This window comes from Saccopteryx bilineata, chromosome 2 (genome assembly GCF_036850765.1).
Source record: "Saccopteryx bilineata isolate mSacBil1 chromosome 2, mSacBil1_pri_phased_curated, whole genome shotgun sequence".
Taxonomy (NCBI): Eukaryota; Metazoa; Chordata; class Mammalia; order Chiroptera; family Emballonuridae; genus Saccopteryx; species Saccopteryx bilineata.
The window spans coordinates 318,701,675-318,722,751 of NC_089491.1; the positions used below are offsets into that span (position 1 = coordinate 318,701,675).

Genomic DNA, 21,077 nt, shown 5'->3' on the forward strand with positions numbered 1-21,077 from the left:
GCGTCGCCCCTTGGTGGGCGTGCCGGGTGGATCCCGGTCGGGCACATGCGGGAGTCTGTCTGACTGTCTCTCCCCATTTCCAGCTTCAGAAAAATTAAAAAAAAAAGGTGTTGTACATATACAGGGCTGAGCAAAAGTAGGCTTACAGATGTAATACAAATAAAAAATACAATTACAATACAAGAGTAAACTGTTTTACGTACTCACAACTATAAACCTACTTTTGCCCACCCTTGTATAGAATGGAGTATTACTCACCCATAAACAAGAATAAAATCTCATAGTCCATATTAACTGTCATCCTTTGTATTTATGAAAATCTCCTTCATGCTTAATAATTAGATTGAATCAAACATGTTGAAGAGGTGGTTATCTGTCTTATGAATTCATATTTTATGCCTGATCAGGCAGTGGCGCAGTGGATAGAGCGTTGGACTGGGACACGGAGGACTCAGGTTCGAAACCTCGAGTTCACCAGCTTGAGTATGGGCTCATCTGGCTTGAGTGAGGGGTCACTATCTCTTTCTTCTCCTCCTGCAACCATGGCTCAGTTGGAGCAAGTTGGCCCTGGGTGATGAGGATGGCTCTATGGCCTAGCCTCAGGTACTAAAATAGCTCAGTTGCCAAGCAATAGAGCAACAGCCCCAGATGGGCAGAGTATCTAGGTAGGGGGCTTGCTGGGTAGATCCTGGGGTGCCTGTCACTCTGCCTTCCCACTTCTCACTTAAGAAAAAAAAGACAAGACAATCTCTTGTTGAGATCTGTTTTGTAGTTTACATGGAAATTTTGCAAAGTAAGTTGTAATGAACTAAGTATCATTTACAGAATTTTCTGGAAATTCATATGGAATAAAATTGAAGATAATAAAATTTAATGTCAACTTGCTCAGCTTGATTCTAAGGGTGTATCAGAGATTTTGAATTAGGTAGTAATGATGGGGGTAAAAAGATTACAGTGGATAGAGGGCATAGAATAGACAAGACTGAGAGAAAAGGAACAGGGTTAATAAAAGCTATTTGCTCAAATAAGTACTAGTCACTATGTGTTATATCCCTACCATATGACTATTTGCCCAAGATCTCCTAGCATTTACTGGTGAAAACCTGTCTGGATATAAGGCCTGTAGAAAGTAGTTGGAATAATGAATATATCCTTTACACAAATTAAGAGACTGCTGGAGCACTACTTTTCTTGTTGAGTTGAAGAGATCAATTAGCTAAATCTTCCTTTTAAAAATATAGAAAAGCTAATGGTGGTTTATAGACTTAAATCCTTTTACTTCAATGAGAGGGAGTTAGAAATTTGAGAGTATTGAAAGACATGGTGAGAAAGTAGGAGCTGAGATTAAGAAATTTAAATGGGTAGGAATAAGCAGAGGGGAAAAAAATTACATAGCTCCAAGTCAGTTAACACTGATCTAAGCTACATGTTCTATTTCTGTTTCAGGTCTGTTTCCTACACATCTTTTTTCTTATAGGCAGTCTCCAGAGATTTGGCCTGCTTATCTTTCCCATCAATCACCCACCCATCTATTTTATTTCCAGAAAATGTTTCACCCATGCCTTGCTTTGGGAAATGTATCTTTCAGATTTTTAGTGAGAAGGCCTGTTGAATTTGGAAACTATGACAGTTTCTTGCTAATTTCCTAAATTCTCTGATGTAATTAACTTTCAATGAAAGTGGATTATAATATGGTTAACCACAATGACTATCAGCTAGAAATTTCTAAGTCATTAAAGTTCTACATAGCCTCGCAATTTTGAAATCAATTAATGAGATAAGTCAAAGACCACAAAACTTTCAGTTTACAAGTGATGGACAACGAATATTAGAAAATTTTCAAATTTTAATAAATGTGCTTTGTTCACAAATGTGAAAAAATACAAACACAAACATACAGTTTCAGGTATGCCACCTCTCACCACTTGGCAACTATGTTGTAAACCACTTGATCCTGAAAAACCCAACCAAATAATCATTTGTTTTTGAAACACCAATTTTTTTTTTTTTTTGGAAAATCCTGTTGTGAATGCATCAGAGGCCCCTTAACTTCTTTATATCCAAATGAAATAATTCTCAAGAGTACCCATACTAAGACAGCATGAGAGGCTCTATTAACTTTTCTTGTCATTCCATATATAATCTGGCACCAATATATTTTAACACTTATACATTGAATTGGCTTTGGTAGAATATGGATTAGTTTAAATTCTGTGTCAACCTAATTTGAATAAACTAAATTTACAGTAATAAATGATATTAATAAATTCAAACAAATTTATACTAAGTGGGAGTATAGGTTTTATAAAGAGATTTTTCTGTAAAGTACTACTTCAAATACATCATGCACACTTCAGAGCATAAGCAGAATCAATGTCTGTAAACAACCAGAAGAATTTATAGCACCAACATTTAACTCTAACACAAAGGCTGACTCCAAGGCAGTACAGTACTTACACTAGGTTCTCAAAAACACTGTTTTCATTTACTTTCAAAGCACTTTCATTGGTATATTTTTTTCTTTGCCATAAGATAGTACTTAGTCAAATCAAAGAAAACAATATGGTAAAAGAAGTATTACTAACAGTTTTGTGTTATCCTAAACAATGGTTTTTTTCTTCTTCATTTGGAGGAGCTTCAAGACTTGACCTATAGTGCTTAATTAGAAAGAAAAGTCAATCTTAATCATTAAGGAATCTTATGCTATTGAAAGTAAAGGAAAAATTTCAAGTTACTTCTGGCATATTTGAGCAACCAATATTTATTGCATTTAGTTAACTGACTTTTTTTAGGTTAATTACAATCTTATTACTTTCATTAATTCAGAATGTAAAATTTAATTGATATAATGGGTATACACACTCAACCATTTATATCTTAAAGGCTACACTTTGAATTTCTAAATCAAGTTTGACACACAAAGTTAACTACAGCAATTCACAATAAGCACAAAAACATCAGTTTTACCAGAGTAAATAAGTGCAGTTTATGAAATTTAGTATCAATTACTGAAAATACAAGTTCACACACACATACACACACACACACACACACACACACACACATGTACATTAACCATGAAATCTGAAACTGGTATTTCAGTGCAAAAACCTCAGTATGAGGTAATTTTAATGTAAAAACCACTTGAAAAATAATCCACATAGTGGCACCTTAAAAATGATAATTTACATGACAATTTCTGTTGATGACATGGACTAAATATTCTTAGCTATTTAAACTTAATCTTGTCTTGTTTGGACATATATTTCTTTTTAATCTTTTGCTTCTGATTCAGAAACACAGAAAGACATTTATCAATGTGAAAAGGGAAAATTCCTACAGCCAACTAATGATTTACATTTTCAAAGAAAAATTTTCAGGTAGGCTTTAGCTAGAAATAAGAATACCGAAAGCTCAAAACCTTTTATGAGACTACTAACAGAGGGTTAATTTTATTTTTTTCTATATAATTACAGACTTGTAGTGCAGCACCCCCTTAATGGAAAGGCAAGGAGCCTTTATGAAAGTGGGTCTAGATAAGATACAAGCTCTCTTACAAGTGCAAACCCTTTCACAAATGTGTTTCAGGTCAATATTGGGTATTATATTGTCCCTTGCTTAAATAGAAAAATTTGTAAATGAATTCTAAATTTAAAAAAGCAAAAGTGAATGCTCACAGTTAAATATATTTAACACCAAGGCCTGAATCAACGAGAAAGTTATGAAAATTCTACTTTGGCAATGGTGGTTTTTGTGCTGTGTTAATCAAATTATAATATATACTTTGGATGAAATATCTCCCCCAATGTCTGATGTTGCCAAATGAGTAAGAACAGGAAAAATACTACCATCAATTCCAAAAAGTTCAGGAAAATGCTGGATCATCAGACAAAACTAAACAGACAATGGCTTTCTGTAACAGATAACAATTTAGTTAGAAAAAAACAGAAGGGTATCACAAAATACTAAACCAAGCTATCTCTGTGATACATTTAACTTGTTAACCATCAAAGTGCAATCTATAGCTTTCTCATATCTTACAGTTTATCAATGCAATCATGTAAAGTCAATATTGAAAAGATGAATAAAAATACATAGTAAATTATGCTTTTTTTTCCACAATAACACTAAAAAGAAAAAGGTAAGTCTCTATAATATGAGTGCTAAATGCTAAAGTAACAGTGGTTTCTGCTATGACAGAGGTCAATCTGCATGAAACTTTAAGCTTTCTGTATAAGAATAAACTTTAAAATCCAGAAGTAGAAAAAAATAGCAAACTCTGTCAAACTTTGTATTTCTATGCAAACCAGGTTTTTAAGTATTGAGTTCGTATTAGTAGTTCTGATTAGTGTAAGCAATTAGTTTAGGAGTCTGGACTGAAAGAGCCTTTTGCTTTTATAATTAACTTAAAAGTAATATGGGATCTTCTAGCTCATAGAAAGGAATGGAGCTGGCTTGACTTTCTCCAGAATCTGAGTCATATGGAGCATCAGGGAGCTCTGTAAAACCATATGCCAGTTGTTCATCTTCTATATCTGATCGAACGTAGCAGGACGGGTTAGAATATTCCTCATCTTCTATACTGTTGAAATCTTGAGGAATATATAACATTCCTGGGTAGTTCCTACTAACCAAGTCACTTGTAGTTTTTAGGGATATTTTTCTAAATGCCATCAGATGCATATGTGAAAATTTTGAATACTTGAAACGTTTAAAGCCAAGGGACTCTATAGCAATCTTCCAGCTTTTCATCATCATAGCATGACGATTCTGATGGGAAGAATCAGGTGTGATGATAAGCAATAAACCATTTAGCACTAACAGTTCATGGGCTTTCTTGCAGCAAATCCATCTCTGGTATGGTGATGGAAAATAAGAAAGAAGGAGAGAGAAAACAACCACATGGAAAAGTTCTCCAGGAAGAGAATCAATTGGGTTTTTCAGCTGCTTCAAAAAGGCATCTACAGCATCCTGTGCAAGCTGGAGGGGCTGCTGAAGCTGCAAGTTCAGGAAGTCACACTTGTATACACTCTGCAGAAAGAAAGAAAAGCAAGGCATACTACAATTTCAAAATAATTCCACCTTATTACATAGAGTTGACACCAAACTATATCACAGCATTTCTATAGAATTGCTTTAATTATGCACCTTTCCCTTCTAAATCATTCCTTTTGCACAAACTTATTCAACCAAAACTTTGTCACAAAAATCTCAAAGAATTAATCAGCCTAGAGATTTCTAACTGTCATTTAAAACATGTATTTCTGTCTAAGAGTTAATTTGAAATTAGGAATATTTTTAAGCATATATATCATTAAAAAAACAAGAGTTTATTTGAAATTTAATTTAGGTAGCAGTTAACAGAAATGACTTTTTTTCTTTAAATAAATTTTTACTTTTCATACATATTTGACATACATTAGTTTCATGTGTACAACCCAGTGATTAGACATTATATAACTTACTAAATGATCACCTCAATAAATCTAGTACCATAGATATTGATATATACTGACTATATTCCATATTGCTGTACTTAACATCCCAGAGACTATTCTGTAACTACTAATTTGTACTTAATCCCTTAAACTTTATCACTTATCCCCCAAAACCCCTTTCCATCTGGCAACTGTCAAAATATTCTCTTATCTGTGAGCCCGTTTTCGTTCTGCTTGTTTACTTATTTTGTTTGTTTAGGTTCCACATATAAAAGAAATAATTTGGCATTAACTTCCCTCTGACTTATTTCACTCAGCACAATACCCTCTGGGTCCATCCATGTTGCTGCAGATGCCAAGATTTCAAACTTTTTACGGTTGAGTCATATTCCATTATATACAAGGTGGGCCAAAAATAGGTTTACAGTTGTTTGTATGTAAAATAATACAGTAATAAATAAATAATACTATAAGAATAAACGGTTTCATGTACCCAACACTGTAAATCTACTTTTGCCCAACTTTGTATGTATGTACCACTTCTTTATTCATTCATTTATTGATGGACATTTAGGCTACTTCCATGTCATGGCTTTTGTAAATAATGCTGCAGTAAACATACGGGATGTATATGTCTTTTTGAATGAGTGCTTTGGATTTCTTTGGATAAACACCCAGAAGTGGAACTGCTGAGTAGTTCTCTGTCTCTTGTTACATACTCCTTTGTATTAAAGTCTATTGTGTCTGGTATAAACATTGTACCCTGCTTTTGCTTGTTTCCATTTTCATGAAAGACAGTCTGTGTGTGTCTTTTAATCTGAACTGAGTCTCTTGTAGACAGCATAAGTGAGGGTCCTGTTTTCTTATCTATTCAGCCTCCATATATCTTTCGACTGGAGCATTTAATTCTTCTGCATTTAAAGTAATTGTTGATAGGTATATATTTATTGCCACATTATTGTTTAACTTCTTTTTCTTCTTTTTCTTAAAGAAGACACTTGAACATTTCATGTAATACTGGCTTGGTGGTGATGAACTCCTTTAACTTCTTGGGGAAGCTCTTTATCTGACCTTCAATTCTAAATGAGAGTTTGCTGTGCAAAGTAGAGTAATCTTAGCTGTAGTCTTGCTTTTCATCTCTTTGAATATTTGCCAGTCCCTTCCGGTTTGCAAAGTTTTTGTTTAGAAATCAGAAGACAGTCTTGTGGGAGCTCCGTTGTAAGTAACTGTCTTTCTCTGGCTGATTTTAAGATTAATTTTGTCTTTAATCTTTGCCACTTTAATTATGATGTGTCTTTGTGGGGGCCTCTTTGGGTTCATCTTGTTTGGGACTCTGTGCTTCCTGGGCTTGTAAGTCTATTTCTTTCACCAGGTTAGAAAAGTTTTCTGTCATTTTTTTTTTCCATATAGGTTTCCAACTTCTTACATTCTCTTTTCTCCTTCCGGCACCTCCACGGTACAAACGTTGGTATGCTTAAAATTGTCCCAGAGGCTCCTTACACTATCCTCATTGTTTTGGATTCTTCTTTCTTTTTGCTGTTCTGATTGGGTATTTTCTGCTTCTGTATCTTCCAAATCTCTGACTTGATCCTCAGCTTCATCTACTCCATTGTTGATTCCCTGTAATATATTCTTTACTTCAGTTAATATAGTCTTCATTTCTGACTGGTTATTTTTTGCTATCTCTTTGTTTCCTATCTCATTGTTAAAATTCTCACTGAGATCACTGAGCATCCTTATAAGCAGTGTTTTAATCTTTGCATCTAATAGTTTGTCTCCATTTTGTTTATTACTTTTCTGGAGTTCTGTCTTGTTCTTTCATTTGGGACCTGCTTCTTTGTCTCTCATTTTGGCAGCCTCCCGATGTTTGTTTCTATATGTTAGGTACAGCTGCTACATCTCCTGGGCTTGGTAGCATGGCCTTACATAGTAGTTGTCCTATAGTGGCCCAGTCTCCCTGATTACCTGAGCTTGGCACTTCAAGTACAACTCCTGCGTGGCGTGGGCTGTGGACACCTTCCTGTTGTACTTGAGCCTTCATTGCTGTTGGCATGTCAGTAGCAGGGATTTATATACACACCAATCTGCTATACGGACTGGCTGTGACCATCATGGAGGATCAGCCCATCTCATAAAATAGGACTTACTTCAGTGGGGCTCTGGTGCCTGTGAGTCTACCTCTTTAGAGTGTTGCTTGAGGAGGTAGTGGGTGGTGCTTCGATGTGGTCTGAAGCTGTTTACCAGGTGTACTGGCTTGTGAGGCCTCCCAGGAGGTGCAAGCCAAGGTTAGCCACCACATGTGCCCTGTCTGAGGCTACCTGGCATGAGCTACAAAATGATCTGCAAATGGCTACCACTGTGCTCGGCTTGGAGGTACCCAATAAAGACCAAGGTGGGAACCAAGACGGACTGCCATTAATGCCAGGCCTGGTACCAATTAGTAAGAAGTATGGGGCATGCTGAGACCAGATGTTGTTACTCTGAGAGATTTTAGAAAAGCCTGAAGCATAATCCAAGACAGGGCATTTGTATGACAAAGTCACTGAAAAGGGCTTGGCTGGGCCCACAAGTTGGGTGAAGTGGGGTCTCAGGGAATCAGTAGAGCGGGGCAAATAGTTTTAGCCAGGTTGATGGAGTCTCAGATGTGGCAAATGTTTGCCTATTCTGTGGGAGGAGGGCTCAGAAAAGAAACAGTGGTCCCTGCCAGCACTTCTGTCCAGGAGAAAGCTGCCCCTTCAGTTCTTCAGTTCTTGTCCTGGTGCCAGACAATTGAGTTTCTCCCTATATATCCCTCGCACCTTTCATGCTGCTGCCCCAGCACTGAAGCTCAGTGAGTGGATCTGAGTAAGCCTGTGTGTGGGCCCTTTAAGAGGAATGCTTGGTATTCCAGCTCCCTTCCATCTTACTGAGCCTCAATCCTGTTTTGTTTTGTTTTTTTATTCCTGAAGTGAGAAGTGGGGAGGTAGAGATACAGACTCCTGCATGCCCAACTAGGGGGTGATGCTCTGCCCATCTGGGGCATTGCTCGGTTGCAACTGGAGCCATTCTAGCGCCTGAGGTAGAGGTCATGGAGCCATCTTCAGCACCTGGATCAACTTTGCTCCAATGGAGCCTTGGCTGCAGGAGGGGAAGAGAGAGATAGAGAGAAAGGAGAGGGGGGAAGGTGGAGAAGCAGATGGGCACTTCTCCTGTGTGCCCTGGCCAGGAATCAAACCTGAGACTTCCACACGCTGGGCTGACACTCTACCACTGAGCCAACTGGACAGGGCAAATCCCCACTATTTTTTACAGCCAGAATTTATGGGGACGTTTCTTCCTGGCTCTAGAACCCTGGGCTGAGGGGCCTGGTATCAGGCTGGGAGCCCTTGCTCCTTAGGGTGTGACCTCTACAGCTGAGATATCCCTCCCAATTTTTATCCGTCACATATGGGTACGGGATCAGTCTGTTCCAAGTCTCTGCTCTTGTACCAGTCCTGGTGTGGCTTCTTCTTTATGTCCTTAGTTGTACGACATCTGTTCAACTAGATCAGTGTTTTTCAATGGCCAGTCTGGGTCTGTCAGGAACTTTGTGCTGGTCTGTGAAAGAGTTAACCGCCCTGATGATTATAGACTCAATAATCGTAAGTTGAATTCGCTTACGCTCAAGGTGAGTTCTGCCTTAGCAGTCCCCAAAATAATTGTTTTCACTGGTCCCCAGGTATAAAAAGGTTGAAAACCACTGAGCTGAATTTCAGGTGGTTCTGACTGGTCGTTATTCAGTAGTTTGGTTGTAATTTTGATGTAGTTGTGGGAGGATGCAAGTACCATGTTTACTTATGCTGCTCTTTGACCCCAGGCATGGTTTATCTCTGAACTCAGTCATCTTTATAGTCACTTCAACATTTACAGTTACCAAAACAGGCTGATATGAAAACATTTCTTAAATAAGAAATAAAGATGAATCAAAGAAGTCAAAGGAACATTATAAATTTTAAAAGCATAATAGCAAAACATTTTTAAGGTCATGAAAAACATCTTTTAAACCATTAACTTTAACATGCCAAAAGCAATTTTAATATTATATTTATTCTAGTAAAAAGTTAAGGCCTGGTTTGAAACAACTAACAATAAATTTAAGTTAGATAAATGAATGAACAGCATCACATTATTTGCTGAATATTAAAACTCTATGGGAATGATCTAGAATAAAAAAGCAATTTGAAAATTAGATAAAATTAGTTATACTTATCATATAACAAAAGTTATTAATTAATACAGATTTGTGTTGAGTCCCTAGTTCCTCATTCCTGTTAATGAGTAGACAAGCTGGTCACATAATCATCTGAACTACATATTAGGGAAACTGATATATAAAGTGCTATTACATAGAAAAAGATACTTGTTTTTCTTCTTTCCTTCTTTTTTAAGATTTTACTTATTGATTTTACACAGAGAGGAGGGCAGGGAGCTAGAAGCATCAACTCATAGTTGTTTCACTTTTGTTCATTGATTAATTGTCATATGTGCTCTGACCAGGCAGGCCCAGGGTTTCAAACCGGTGACCTCAGTGTTCCAGGTCAATACTTTATTCATTGTGCCACCACAGGCCAGGTTCCTTTACTTTTATTGGATAGCTTTATTAAAATATAACAAACATATAAACTAAAGTATAACACAATGAACATATTTAAAGTATACACTTTTTTTTGTGACAGAGAGAGAGACAGACAGACAGGAAGGGAGAGAAATGAGAAGCATCAATTCTTCATTGCATCAACTTAGTTGTTCATTGACTGCTTTCTCACATGTGCCTTGACTGGGGAGCTACAGCAGAGTGAGTGACCCCTTGCTCAAACCAGCGACCTTAGGTTCAAGCTGGTGAGCTTTGCTCAAACCAGATGAGCCTGCGCTCAAGCTGGCGACCCTGGGGTTTCAAACCTGGGTCCTCTGCATCCCAGTCCGATGCTCTATCCACTGGTCAGTCATAAAGTGTACACTTTTGATAAATTTTGACACTTAGTTATTGTAAAACCACGGCCACAATCAAGTTAATGGAAACATGCAATACCCCCCCAAATTTCCCTTGTGCCCTTGATAATCTCTTTGTTGCACCCTCCTTGTTCCTTCACTGATGTGATTTCTATCACTATAGATTAATTTGAATTCCCAGAATTTGACATGAATGGAGTAATACAGACTAATCTACTCTTATTTTCCTTGGCTTCTTTCACATAGCACAATTATTTTGAGATTCATCCTTTTTTTTTGCACATGTATTGATAGTTTATTCCTTTTTCATAGCTGAGGCTTTCTACTGGATCAAGACTATAACACAGTTTATCCATACAATGTTTATAAATGTCTAGATTGTACCTACTTTTTTGGCTATTACAACTCAAGCTTCTATGAATACTCTTGTTTCTGTTTGATTGGACATGATTTCATTTATCTTGGGTAAATATCCAGAAAAAGGATGGCTAGATCAGATAGTAGGTGTATATTTAACTGTTAAAGAAACTCCAAACTTGTCCTTTTTTTTTTCCTTTACAGAGACAGAGTCAGAGAGAGGGACAGACAGACAAAGGGAGAGACATGAGAAGCATTAATTCCTCCTTGAGGCACCTTAGTTGTTCATTGATTGCTTTCTCATATGTGTCTAGACTGGGGGGCTACAGCAGAGTGAGCGACCCCTTGCTCAAGCCAGCGACCTTGGGCTTCAAGCAAGCAACCTTTGCCTCAAGCCAGAGAGCATGGTGTCATGTCTATGATCTCACGCTGAGGCCGGTGACTCGTGCTCAAGCTGGTGAGCCTATGTTCAAGCTGGATGAGCCCAGGCTCAAGCCTGCGACCTCGGAGTTTCGAACCTGGGTCTTCCAAGTCCCAGTCCGACGCTCTATCCACTGTGCTACCGCCTGGTCAGGCCAAACTTATCTTTAAAAGCAGTTATGCAGTTTTACATTCCTACCAGAAGTATATGAAAGTTACAGTTTCTTGAAATCCTTATCAATACTTGGTATGGCCAAATTTTAGTCATTGTAATAGGTGTCTAGTAGTTTTTACCATGTTTTTAATTTGATTTTTCCTAATGAGTCACGATGTACTTATTTCCTATCTCAGTATCTTCTTTGGTAAAGTTTAAATCCTTTACCCAATTAAAAACATTTGGGTTGCTTTAAAATTAAAAATAAAAACATTTTTGTTATTTATGAGTTTCACAGTTTTTTAATCTGGATATAAAAGTATCAAAGTAGATATATGAGTTGAAAATATTTTCTCTTCGATTGTGGCTTGTCTTTTCATTCTCTTAACAGTGTCTTTTTTTTTGAAAGAGACAGAGTCAGAGAGAGAGACAGGGACAAACAGGAAGGGAGAGAGATGAGAAGCATCAATTCTTCATTGCGGCATCTTAGTTGTTCGTTGATTGCTTGTTCATTGATTGCTTTCTCGTATGTGCCTTGATGAGGAAGGAGGGGCTAGAGCAGAGCGAGTGACCTCTTACTAAAACCAGCGACCTTGGGCTCAAGCCAGTGACCTTGGGCTTCAAGCTAGCAACCTTTGGGCTCAAGCCAGCGACCATGGGTCATATTTATGATATTATGTTCAAGCCAGTGACTCCATGCACAAGCTAGTGATGACATGCTCAAGTGGGATGAGACCTCACTCAAGCCAGCAACCTTGGGGTTTTAAACCTGGGTCCTCTGTGTCCCAGTCCGATGCTCTATCCACTGTGCCACTGCCTGGTCAAGCTTAACAGTGTCTTTTAAAGAACAGAAGTTTTTAAAACTTGAGAAAGCCAATTTATCAATTAGTTCTTTCATGGACTGTTTTTGGTGTCATTCTAAGAAATCTTTTCCTAGTCCAATGCCACAAATATTTTCTTTGATGCTTTCTTCTAGAAGCTTTATACCTTTAAGTTTTTTATTTAGGTCTATGATCCATGTGACTTCATTTTTGTGAATGGTTGAGGTAAAGACTGAAGTTTTTTCTTATGCATATCTAATGGCTCCAATCACCATTTGTTGAAAAGACTATGCTTTCTTTGGCCCTATTTGTGAACCCTGTTATATTTCATCAATAAGATAATCTTAATTATTGTTGCTTTAAAATAAAATTTGAAAACAGGTTGAGAAAATTGCCTTCAACTTCTTCTGAGAGTTTTATTAGAAAAGAATGGTTAAATTTTTGTCAAATGATTGTAACTATTGAGATAATCTTTATCAGTGTATTACTTAGGTGAAAAGATTATTTTTTGAACATTAAGCCAATCTTGCACTGCTAGAATAAACCAAGCATAACCTTTGGAGGCAAAGAAAGCAGCGTTGAAAGGTGTCCACAGCCAAACACACAAAAAAGATTTGCACATCACCCACTTTCCAATGGCTGAAGACACTGAGGCTCCAAAGGCAGCCTAAATATCCTTGGAAGAGCATCCCCAGGAGAAACAAGCTTGACCACTACGCCATCATCAAGTCTCACCCACCTCCCTTCCCACTAACTACGAAGTCAGTCATGAAGAAGACAGAAGACAACAATACACTTATGTTCATTGTGGATGTCAAGGCCAACTAGCACAAGATCAAACAGGCTGTGAATAAGTTCTATGACATTGATATGGCCAAGGTCAATACCCTGATCAGTCCTGATGAAGAGAAGATAGCATACGTTCAACTGGCTCCTGACTATGATGCTTTAAATGTTGCCAACAAAATTTAGATAAGCTAAACTGAGTCTAGCTGGGTAATTAAAAATATAAAAAATTTACACTATAAAAACAACTCATGGGGACAATTTTATATACATCATCTGTAGATTGCATTGTGTGCTTACCACTCAAAGTTTAGTCTTTTGTCACTATATATTTTACTTCTCTTCATCCAACCCTGCCCCAGTTCCCCTCAGACACCTTACTATTGTCTATGTCTATGAGTTTTGTTTTTTGGTTTTTTTTTTTCTATTTTACTTTCTGTTTAGTAGCTCACATTGAGTGGCATGATATGGTTCTTGTCCTTTGTAATTTCACTTAGCATGATACCCTCAAGATCCATCCATGTGACTGCAAACGGAAAAATTTCATCCTTTTTTCTTGCTTAGTATCCCATTGTATACATGAACCATATCTTCTTTATACAATTATCCATCAAAGAAAACTTAGGTTGTTTCCATGTCATGGCTACTGTGAATAATGCTTCAATGAACACAGGAGTACAAATTACTTCATGAAAAAATGTTTTGCAAAATTTTCACGTGCTAAAACACATGGAAGCTCTATTTTTAACTTTTTGAGAACCCTCCATATTGTTTTGTACAGTGGCTGTATCAATTTACATTCCCAACAGTACTGTACAAGGGTTCCTTTACTTCCACTTCTCTCCAACAGTTATTTCTTGTCTTGCTGATAAAGGCCATTCTGATAGGTGTGAGGTGCTATCTCATTGTGGTATTCAATTGCATTTCCCCTATAGCTAGTGAATTTGAAGATCTTTTTATATATTTGTTGTCTTTTAAATTTTTTTATTAATTTTAATTTATTGTGTTAACATGGATTCAAGTGTCCCACTCAATATATAATAACTACCTTACCCCCACTTCCTTGTCCCCCATTACACCCCCTTTGCCCCCCTCTACCTGACTCTCTCTCCCCTTCTCTTTGGGATTTGCTGTCCTGTTATCTGTATCTATGTGTTATCTGTTGTCTTATATATTTGCACATCTTCTTGGGAAAAGTATCTGTTCAGATCCTCTACTCATTCTTAAAATGGGTATTTCAGTTGTTTTTTTTTCTTTTTGGTTGATTTATATAATTCTTTATGAATTTTGGATATTAGCCCCTTATGAAAGGTATTGTTTGCAAATATTTTCTTCCATTTGGTTAGTTACCTTTTTGTTTGGTTGATGGTCTATTTTGCTATGAAGAAGCAAGTTTGAGGTAGTCCCACTACTTTAACTTTTTTTTCCCTTGCCTTTGGGATCTAGTTCAGAAAAAGCTCTCTGAGACCAATGTCCATAAATTTAATACCTATGGTATTTTCTATGTATTTTATTGTCTTAGGTCTTATATTTAGGACTAGAATCTTTCTTGAGTTCATTTTTGTAAATGGACTTAGATAGCTGTCTAGTTTCATTCTTTTGCACATGGCTTACCAATTTTCCCAATGCCCTTTATTGAAGAGGATTTCTTTTTCTCCATTATATGTTTTGGGTTCCTTTGTCAAAAATTAGTTGCCCAAATGTGGATTTATGTCTGAATTCTTCATTTGTGTTATTGGTCTATGTGTCTTTCTGCAAATATCATACTGTTTTGATTGTTGTAACTCTGCAGTATAATTTGACATCAAGAAGTGAGATACATGCAGTATCTCACTATTTTTTTTAAAATCAGGATTGCTTTGGCTGTTTGTGATCTTTTGTGGTTTCATATAAATTTGAAGACTTTATTTGAAAAATGCCATTGGGATTTTGATGGAGATTGCATTAAATCTGTATATTGCCTTAAGTATATGTCTATTTTAACTATGTTGACTTCTAATCCATGAACATGTAGTATATCTTTCTGTTTCTTTGTATCTTCTTCAGTTTCTTTCAATAGTATCTTGTGGTTTACAGTGCAGAGGTTATTCACATCCTTTGTTAAGCTTATTCCGAGGTATTTTATTCATTTTGTTGTGATTGCAAATGGGATTGTTTCCTTAATTTTTTCCTGATATTTTAGCATACAGGAATGCAATGCATTTTTAATTATCTTTCTTTCTCTCTCTCTTTTATGGTGAGAGGAGAAGACATGCACCCCAACCAGGATCCATCCAGTAATGCCATCTAGTGCCAATGCTCGAGTACTGAGCTATTTTTAGCACCTGAGGCCAATGTGCTCGGACCAACTGAGCTATCTCCTTAGTGCCTGGAACCACGGTCAAACCAATCAAGCCATTGGCTGTGGGAGGGGAAGAGGGAGAGAAGGGAGGAAGAAAGGGGGGAGAGAAGCAGATAGTTGCTTCCCCTATGTGCCCTGACAGGGAATTGAACCTGGGATGCCAGGCCAATGCTCTATCCACTAATTGAACCACCTGCTAGGGCTGCAATGAATTTTTATACACTGATTTTGTATCCTGCATTTTTATTGTATTGGCTTACAAGTCTTTTTGGTAGAATCTTTAGGTTTCCAACATATAGACTCATATCATGTGCAAAAAGTCACAATTCAACTTCTTCAAATCCAATTTGGATGCTTTTTTTTCCCTTTCTGCAACCTGATAGTTTGGGCTAGAACTTTCAGTGCTAAGTTGAATAATAGTGGTTAGAGGGGGAATCCTTGTCTTGTTCCTGATCTTAGAGGAAAAGCTTTCAGTTTTACTTTCCTTCTGTACTCATTTTATGAAGTATTTCAAACATAAATGGATATTGTACATTGCCAATTGCTTTTTCTGTACCTAGTCACGATTATTATTTTTTCTTCTGTTACTATGGTGTATCACATTGCTGATTTGCATATGGTGTATATCTTGCATCCCTGGGATGAACCTCACTTGATTGTGATGCATTATCTTTTAATGTATGGTTGCATTTTATTTGCTAGTATTTTTAGGGTTTTTGTGCTTGCCAGAGATATTGGCCTGTAGTTTTTATTGTCACCTTTGCTAGGTCTTAGTATTAGGGTATTGTGGGCCTCATAAAATGAGTTTGAAAGCATTCCCTCTCCTTCAGTTTTTTGGGAAGAGTTTGAGGAGAAGTATTAAATCTTCTTAAGAGTGTCTAGTAAATCTGCTAGTGAAGCCATCTGGTCCTGATATTATTTTGGGAGAAGTTTTGCTGACTGCTTCATTTTAAATTTTCCACTTCTCATGATTCAACCTTGGAAGGCTATATATTTCTAAGAACTTGGCCATTTCTTCTAGCCTTTCACCATACTCTTGCATGATCCTTTGCATTTCTGTGGTGTCCAGTGTAACCTCTCTTCTTTCATTTCTGACTTAGTTTGAGTGCTTTCTCTTTCCTCCTTAAAGAAGTCTATCCTGACCTTTGTCAGTTTTATTAATTTTTTCAAAGAATCAGCTCTTTGTTGCTATAAACTTTGCTGATTACCACTTTTGCTGCATTCTAAAAATTAATATATATTATTAATATATATTTATCTCATTTGTCTCTTTTTATCTTTTATTTCTTTTTTGACCCAGCATGTTGTTTAATCTCCATATATTAGTATTTTTCCAACTTTCTCTTTTTGCAGTTGATTTCCAGTTTCAAAGCACTGTGCTGGTGAATATTGCTTAGTATGATTTCAATCTTCTAAAATTTGTTGAGGGTACTTTTGTGCCCAACATATGTTCTATCCTTGAGAATGTTCCATGTGTACTAGAAAAGAATGTATATTCTGGTGTTCTTGGATGAAAATCTCTGTAAATATAGATTATATCCATTTGGTTGAATGTGTCACTTAAGGTCAAAATTCCTTATTGATTTTCTCTTTGGATGATCTATCCATTGTTGTCAATGGGGTATTTAGGTCCTTTAGTATACTGTACTTTTGTCAAGTTTTCCCCTTTAAGCTTGTTAACAATTACTTTATATATTTTGGTGCTCCTGGATTATGTGTATATATATTGATAAGTGTTATATAAATATTTTCCTGATGTATTATCCTATTTATCAGTATAAAAGTCCATCTTTGTCTCTTTTTAAATTTTCATCTTGAAACCTATTTTTATAGATATAAATGCAATGAAACACTTTTCTCTGGATGCCATTTCTTGGAGTATCATCTTCTATCTCTTCACTTTGAGTCTATGTTTGTCTTTGTAGCTGAAATGAGTATCCTGAAGATATCATATAGTTGAGTCTCAATTAATTTGTCCGCTACTCTTTTGATGAGAGCGCTCAGTCCCTTTCTGTGTAGGGTGATTATTGATATATGGGGGCTTCCTATTGTCAGTTTATCTTTTGTTTTCTGGTTGTTCTGTTTCTCCATTATTTATTTTCCTTTGTGTTTCTGTCTCCTGTTTTAGTTATGTGGTATTATATGATTTAATCCCCTGTTCCTCTTTAAAAAAAATTTCCCCATTGATTTGAGAAGGGGGAGGGGAGAAAAGAGAAACACTAACTCACTGTTTCACTAACTTGTTTAATTTAGTTGTGTATTCATTCTAATACCCTGACCGGGCATTGAACCTGTGAGCTCTGACACTCTGGGTGGACATTTTATCCATTCATCCAGGGACCCATTTGCTCTTTTTTATGTTACATGTGTATGTGTCAGTTCTAGTTTTTTGTTTTCTGGTTACCATTAGCTTTATGCAAAAAAATTTTCTATGTACAAAAATCCTTTTTCTTCTGATTGCATTATTAACTTGGGCAACTTCACTCCTATTCTCCCTTCCTTTTTATGTTTTTGTTTTCACAAATTATCCACTTTTGTGCTGTGAGTTCATTTCCAAATTGCAGAAGCTCTGTTCTTTTTTAAAAATGCCTTTACCTCCTTTAACCTTTATGTTATACTTTAGTATTTAAAACCAATTCTGAACAAGGGTTGCAATTTCCTGTTTCTTCTGTCTGTCATCTTACTCAATTTTGTATCCTTTTGTCTTTTTGTTTCAGGAAGAAAAACCTTTCAGTATAATCTCTAATGTTGATCTTGTGGTGTTAAATTTCCTCAGCTTTTTTTTGGGGGGGGTGGAGGTAGGGTCTGGGAAAGCCTTTGTTTCTCCTTCATATCTAAAGGTAACTTTGCTGATATATCATTCTTGGGCAACAGAGTTCTCTCTTTCAATATTTTGAGTATTTTATTCCACTCTCCTATCTTGTAGGGTTTCTCCTGACAAAAAAATCTGATGGTAATATAATGGGGTTTCATTAATGGGGTACAGTCTTCTTTTCCCTGGATGCCTTGAGAATTCTTTGTCATTAGCTTTTGAGAGTTTTGGAGGTCTCAATTCAAAACTGAGATAACTAGGTGTTCTGCTAATTCAGTGGTAGTCAACCTGGTCCCTACCGCCCACTAGTGGGCATTCCAACTTTCATGGTGGGTGGTAGTGGAGCAACCAAAGTATAAATAAAAAGATAGATTTAACTATAGTAAGTTTTTTAATAAAGATTTATTCTGCCAAACTTAGCGAAAATCTGTCATAAAGTACTTGGTAAGTAATTATTATTATATGCTTTAACTTGCTGTAACTCTGCTTTATAAATTTTATAAAGTAAAGTTACTTCCCTACTTTATAAATCACCATTACTGTGGAACCAGTGGGCGGTTAGAGAATTTTACTACTAACAGAGATACAAAAGTGGGCGGTAGGTATAAAAAGGTAGACTACCCCTGTGCTAACTTCTTAAATTCCAAGGTCCAGCTCTTTCTATAAGTTTGGGATTCTCTCTTTTATTATTTGTTTGAACAGGCTCTCTGTTCCCTTCTCCGTCTCTTCTTTTATATCCTTCATTTTTATATTGCTCTTTATAATGGAGTCAGGTAGTTCTAGCAGAGATCTTTCTTTTTTCTTTACTCTCAATTCCCCCTCTTCTTCCACCTGAGTCATATGTACATTTCTATCTTAAAGATCACTAATTCCTTCTTCCATCTCCTCTGCTCTATTTCCTAAGCTCTCTAATTCATTCTTTATCTTATTAATTGAATTCTTTGGCTTCAAAAGTCGTGTGGTTCCTTTCAACAGTTTCAGTGTCTTGGATAAAGTACTCCTTTTTGTTTGTTGATTTTATTCCTGAGCTCAAAAAACTGCCTTTGTGAGTTTTCTTATAGCTCTTGAAGATTTTCTTGTATTTTTGTTTATTAAGAACAGCAAGTGATCTTGAATTCTCTATCATTTAAATTACAATATTCCATGTCTTTGAGTTTATTTTCTAGAACTTTTTCATTTTCTTTCTGATCTACCTTGTTACCCTGGTTGTTTATGGAACTTGATGTGTTAATTACCTGCTTTTGAAAGTATTTTCCTTTAATGCTTTAGCAGATTGATAAGTAGAGTTCTTTCTCTTGTTTTCCAGTAGATTGTGTTAAACTGCAAATTTTGTTTTCTCTTACCTGCATGACTGGGACTTCTGGAGCTCTGTCAGATGGTGTTCCTTTAGGGTGGAAAATGCCCTGTATTACCCCAGAAGGTAGGCTTCCCTTCTATATGTGGTCACCTTAGTCTCAGGGTACCACCTGCATGGTGGTGTGTGGCCAGTGATGGAAATCTAGGTCTATGAGTTCCTGGCTCTGCTTTCCTGCAGTCAGAAGTGGTCACCAGCCCTGCACTATTTGAAGTGTCCCTGCTGCTTCTACCAGGTTCTACCAAAATGGATGGGGGAGGTGGGCTGGCATATATCTGTACCTTCACTCTTTTTTCTTAAGTGAGAGGAGGGGAGATAGAAAGACTCCTGCATGCGTCCCAACCAGGATCCAGATCCACCTGGCCAGACCCATCTGAGGCCAATGCTCTAATCAACCAAGCTATCCTCAGTGCCTGGTGATGCTTGAAACAATGCAGTCATTGGCTCCGAGAGGAGAAGAGAGAGAGAAAGGGTAGTGGGAGGGGAAGAGAAGCAGATGGTTGTGTTTCATGTGTGCCCTGACCAGGGTCCAACTAGGAGGTCCACTCCATCCACTGAGCCAACTGACCAGGGCCTGGCTTCATTCTTTTTCTGCGTTCAGCTCAAATGATAGGCCACCAGTTAAAATGTTGTTTCTGCCCTTTACAACTTGCCTCCACTGCTGCTGCCTCTGCTGGAACTGGCAGGCTACTGAAAGGTGAGAGGGAAAGACTTGTGCATCTGTGGCTTTGTTTCTTTTTCCTTGGTGATTGTGGCTGCTTGACAGCGGTGCCACCTTTGCATCACTTCTTCGCCGCTGTCCTTCAGTTCAGCCTCACAGTACACTAGCCTCTGGTCTGCCAAAATGGGGTTGCACTCCTATTCCACTACTACAGCACCTGTTGGGGCTGCAGCAATTGCTGGACTGCCTCTGTAGCTCCCGTCTCTATCCTCCCTGCCCCCATACCTCTCCTGTTCAGTCCTACAGCCCACCTGCAGATGTATCAGAAATTTCATGTTGAGCAGGGAATCGTTTGATGAATTACTTTGTTCAACCTACTGTATCTTTAAGGAAAGACTAAGAGGTTTTCTTATGCTGCAATGATGCTGACATCACTCTCAATTTTCTCTTCTTTTTCTGAAAGTTTTTAAAATTTTATTTATATCATATTTAAGCTCTGATCTTTATTATTTTCTTTCTTGTCCTTTGGATTTAGTGTGCTTTTTAAATTTATTCCTAGTCGGAAAGCCGAACACATTGCATTGAAATTTTTCTTATGTTCTAATAAAGGTGTTTAATTCTGAAAAATTTCCACACAGTACTACTTTATTGCCATCCTAGGCATGTATCTTATGTTTTTATTTTCATTCCAAAAATGTAGTCCAATTTTCCAGGCGAGTTCCTCTTTACTGATGTTCTAACTGTGCTATCAATTGAGAGGGGGTATTCATATTTCTAACTATAATTTTATAAATGTCTATTTCTCCTTGCTATTTTATTAGTTTTTGGTTTATGTATTTTGAAGATGTTATTTAGTGCATAAATGTTTAGGATTGATTTGTACTATTGATGAATTAACAATTTTATCATTATGAAATGATCATCTTTATTTATTCATTTTTTTTTACAGAGACAGAAAGAGTCAG

General features: G+C 36.9%; 1 protein-coding gene across 1 annotated transcript in view; it reads right to left on the minus strand.

The window, feature by feature from the left end:
* Positions 1-1,828: 1,828 nt before the first annotated feature.
* Positions 1,829-21,077, minus strand: part of BMT2 (base methyltransferase of 25S rRNA 2 homolog) — a 182,805-nt gene continuing 163,556 nt past the window's right edge. The window contains exon 5 of the mRNA XM_066262142.1: positions 1,829-5,031. Coding sequence (XP_066118239.1) covers positions 4,402-5,031 — 630 coding nt within the window. The 3' untranslated portion in view covers positions 1,829-4,401. The remainder of the gene's footprint in view (positions 5,032-21,077) is intronic.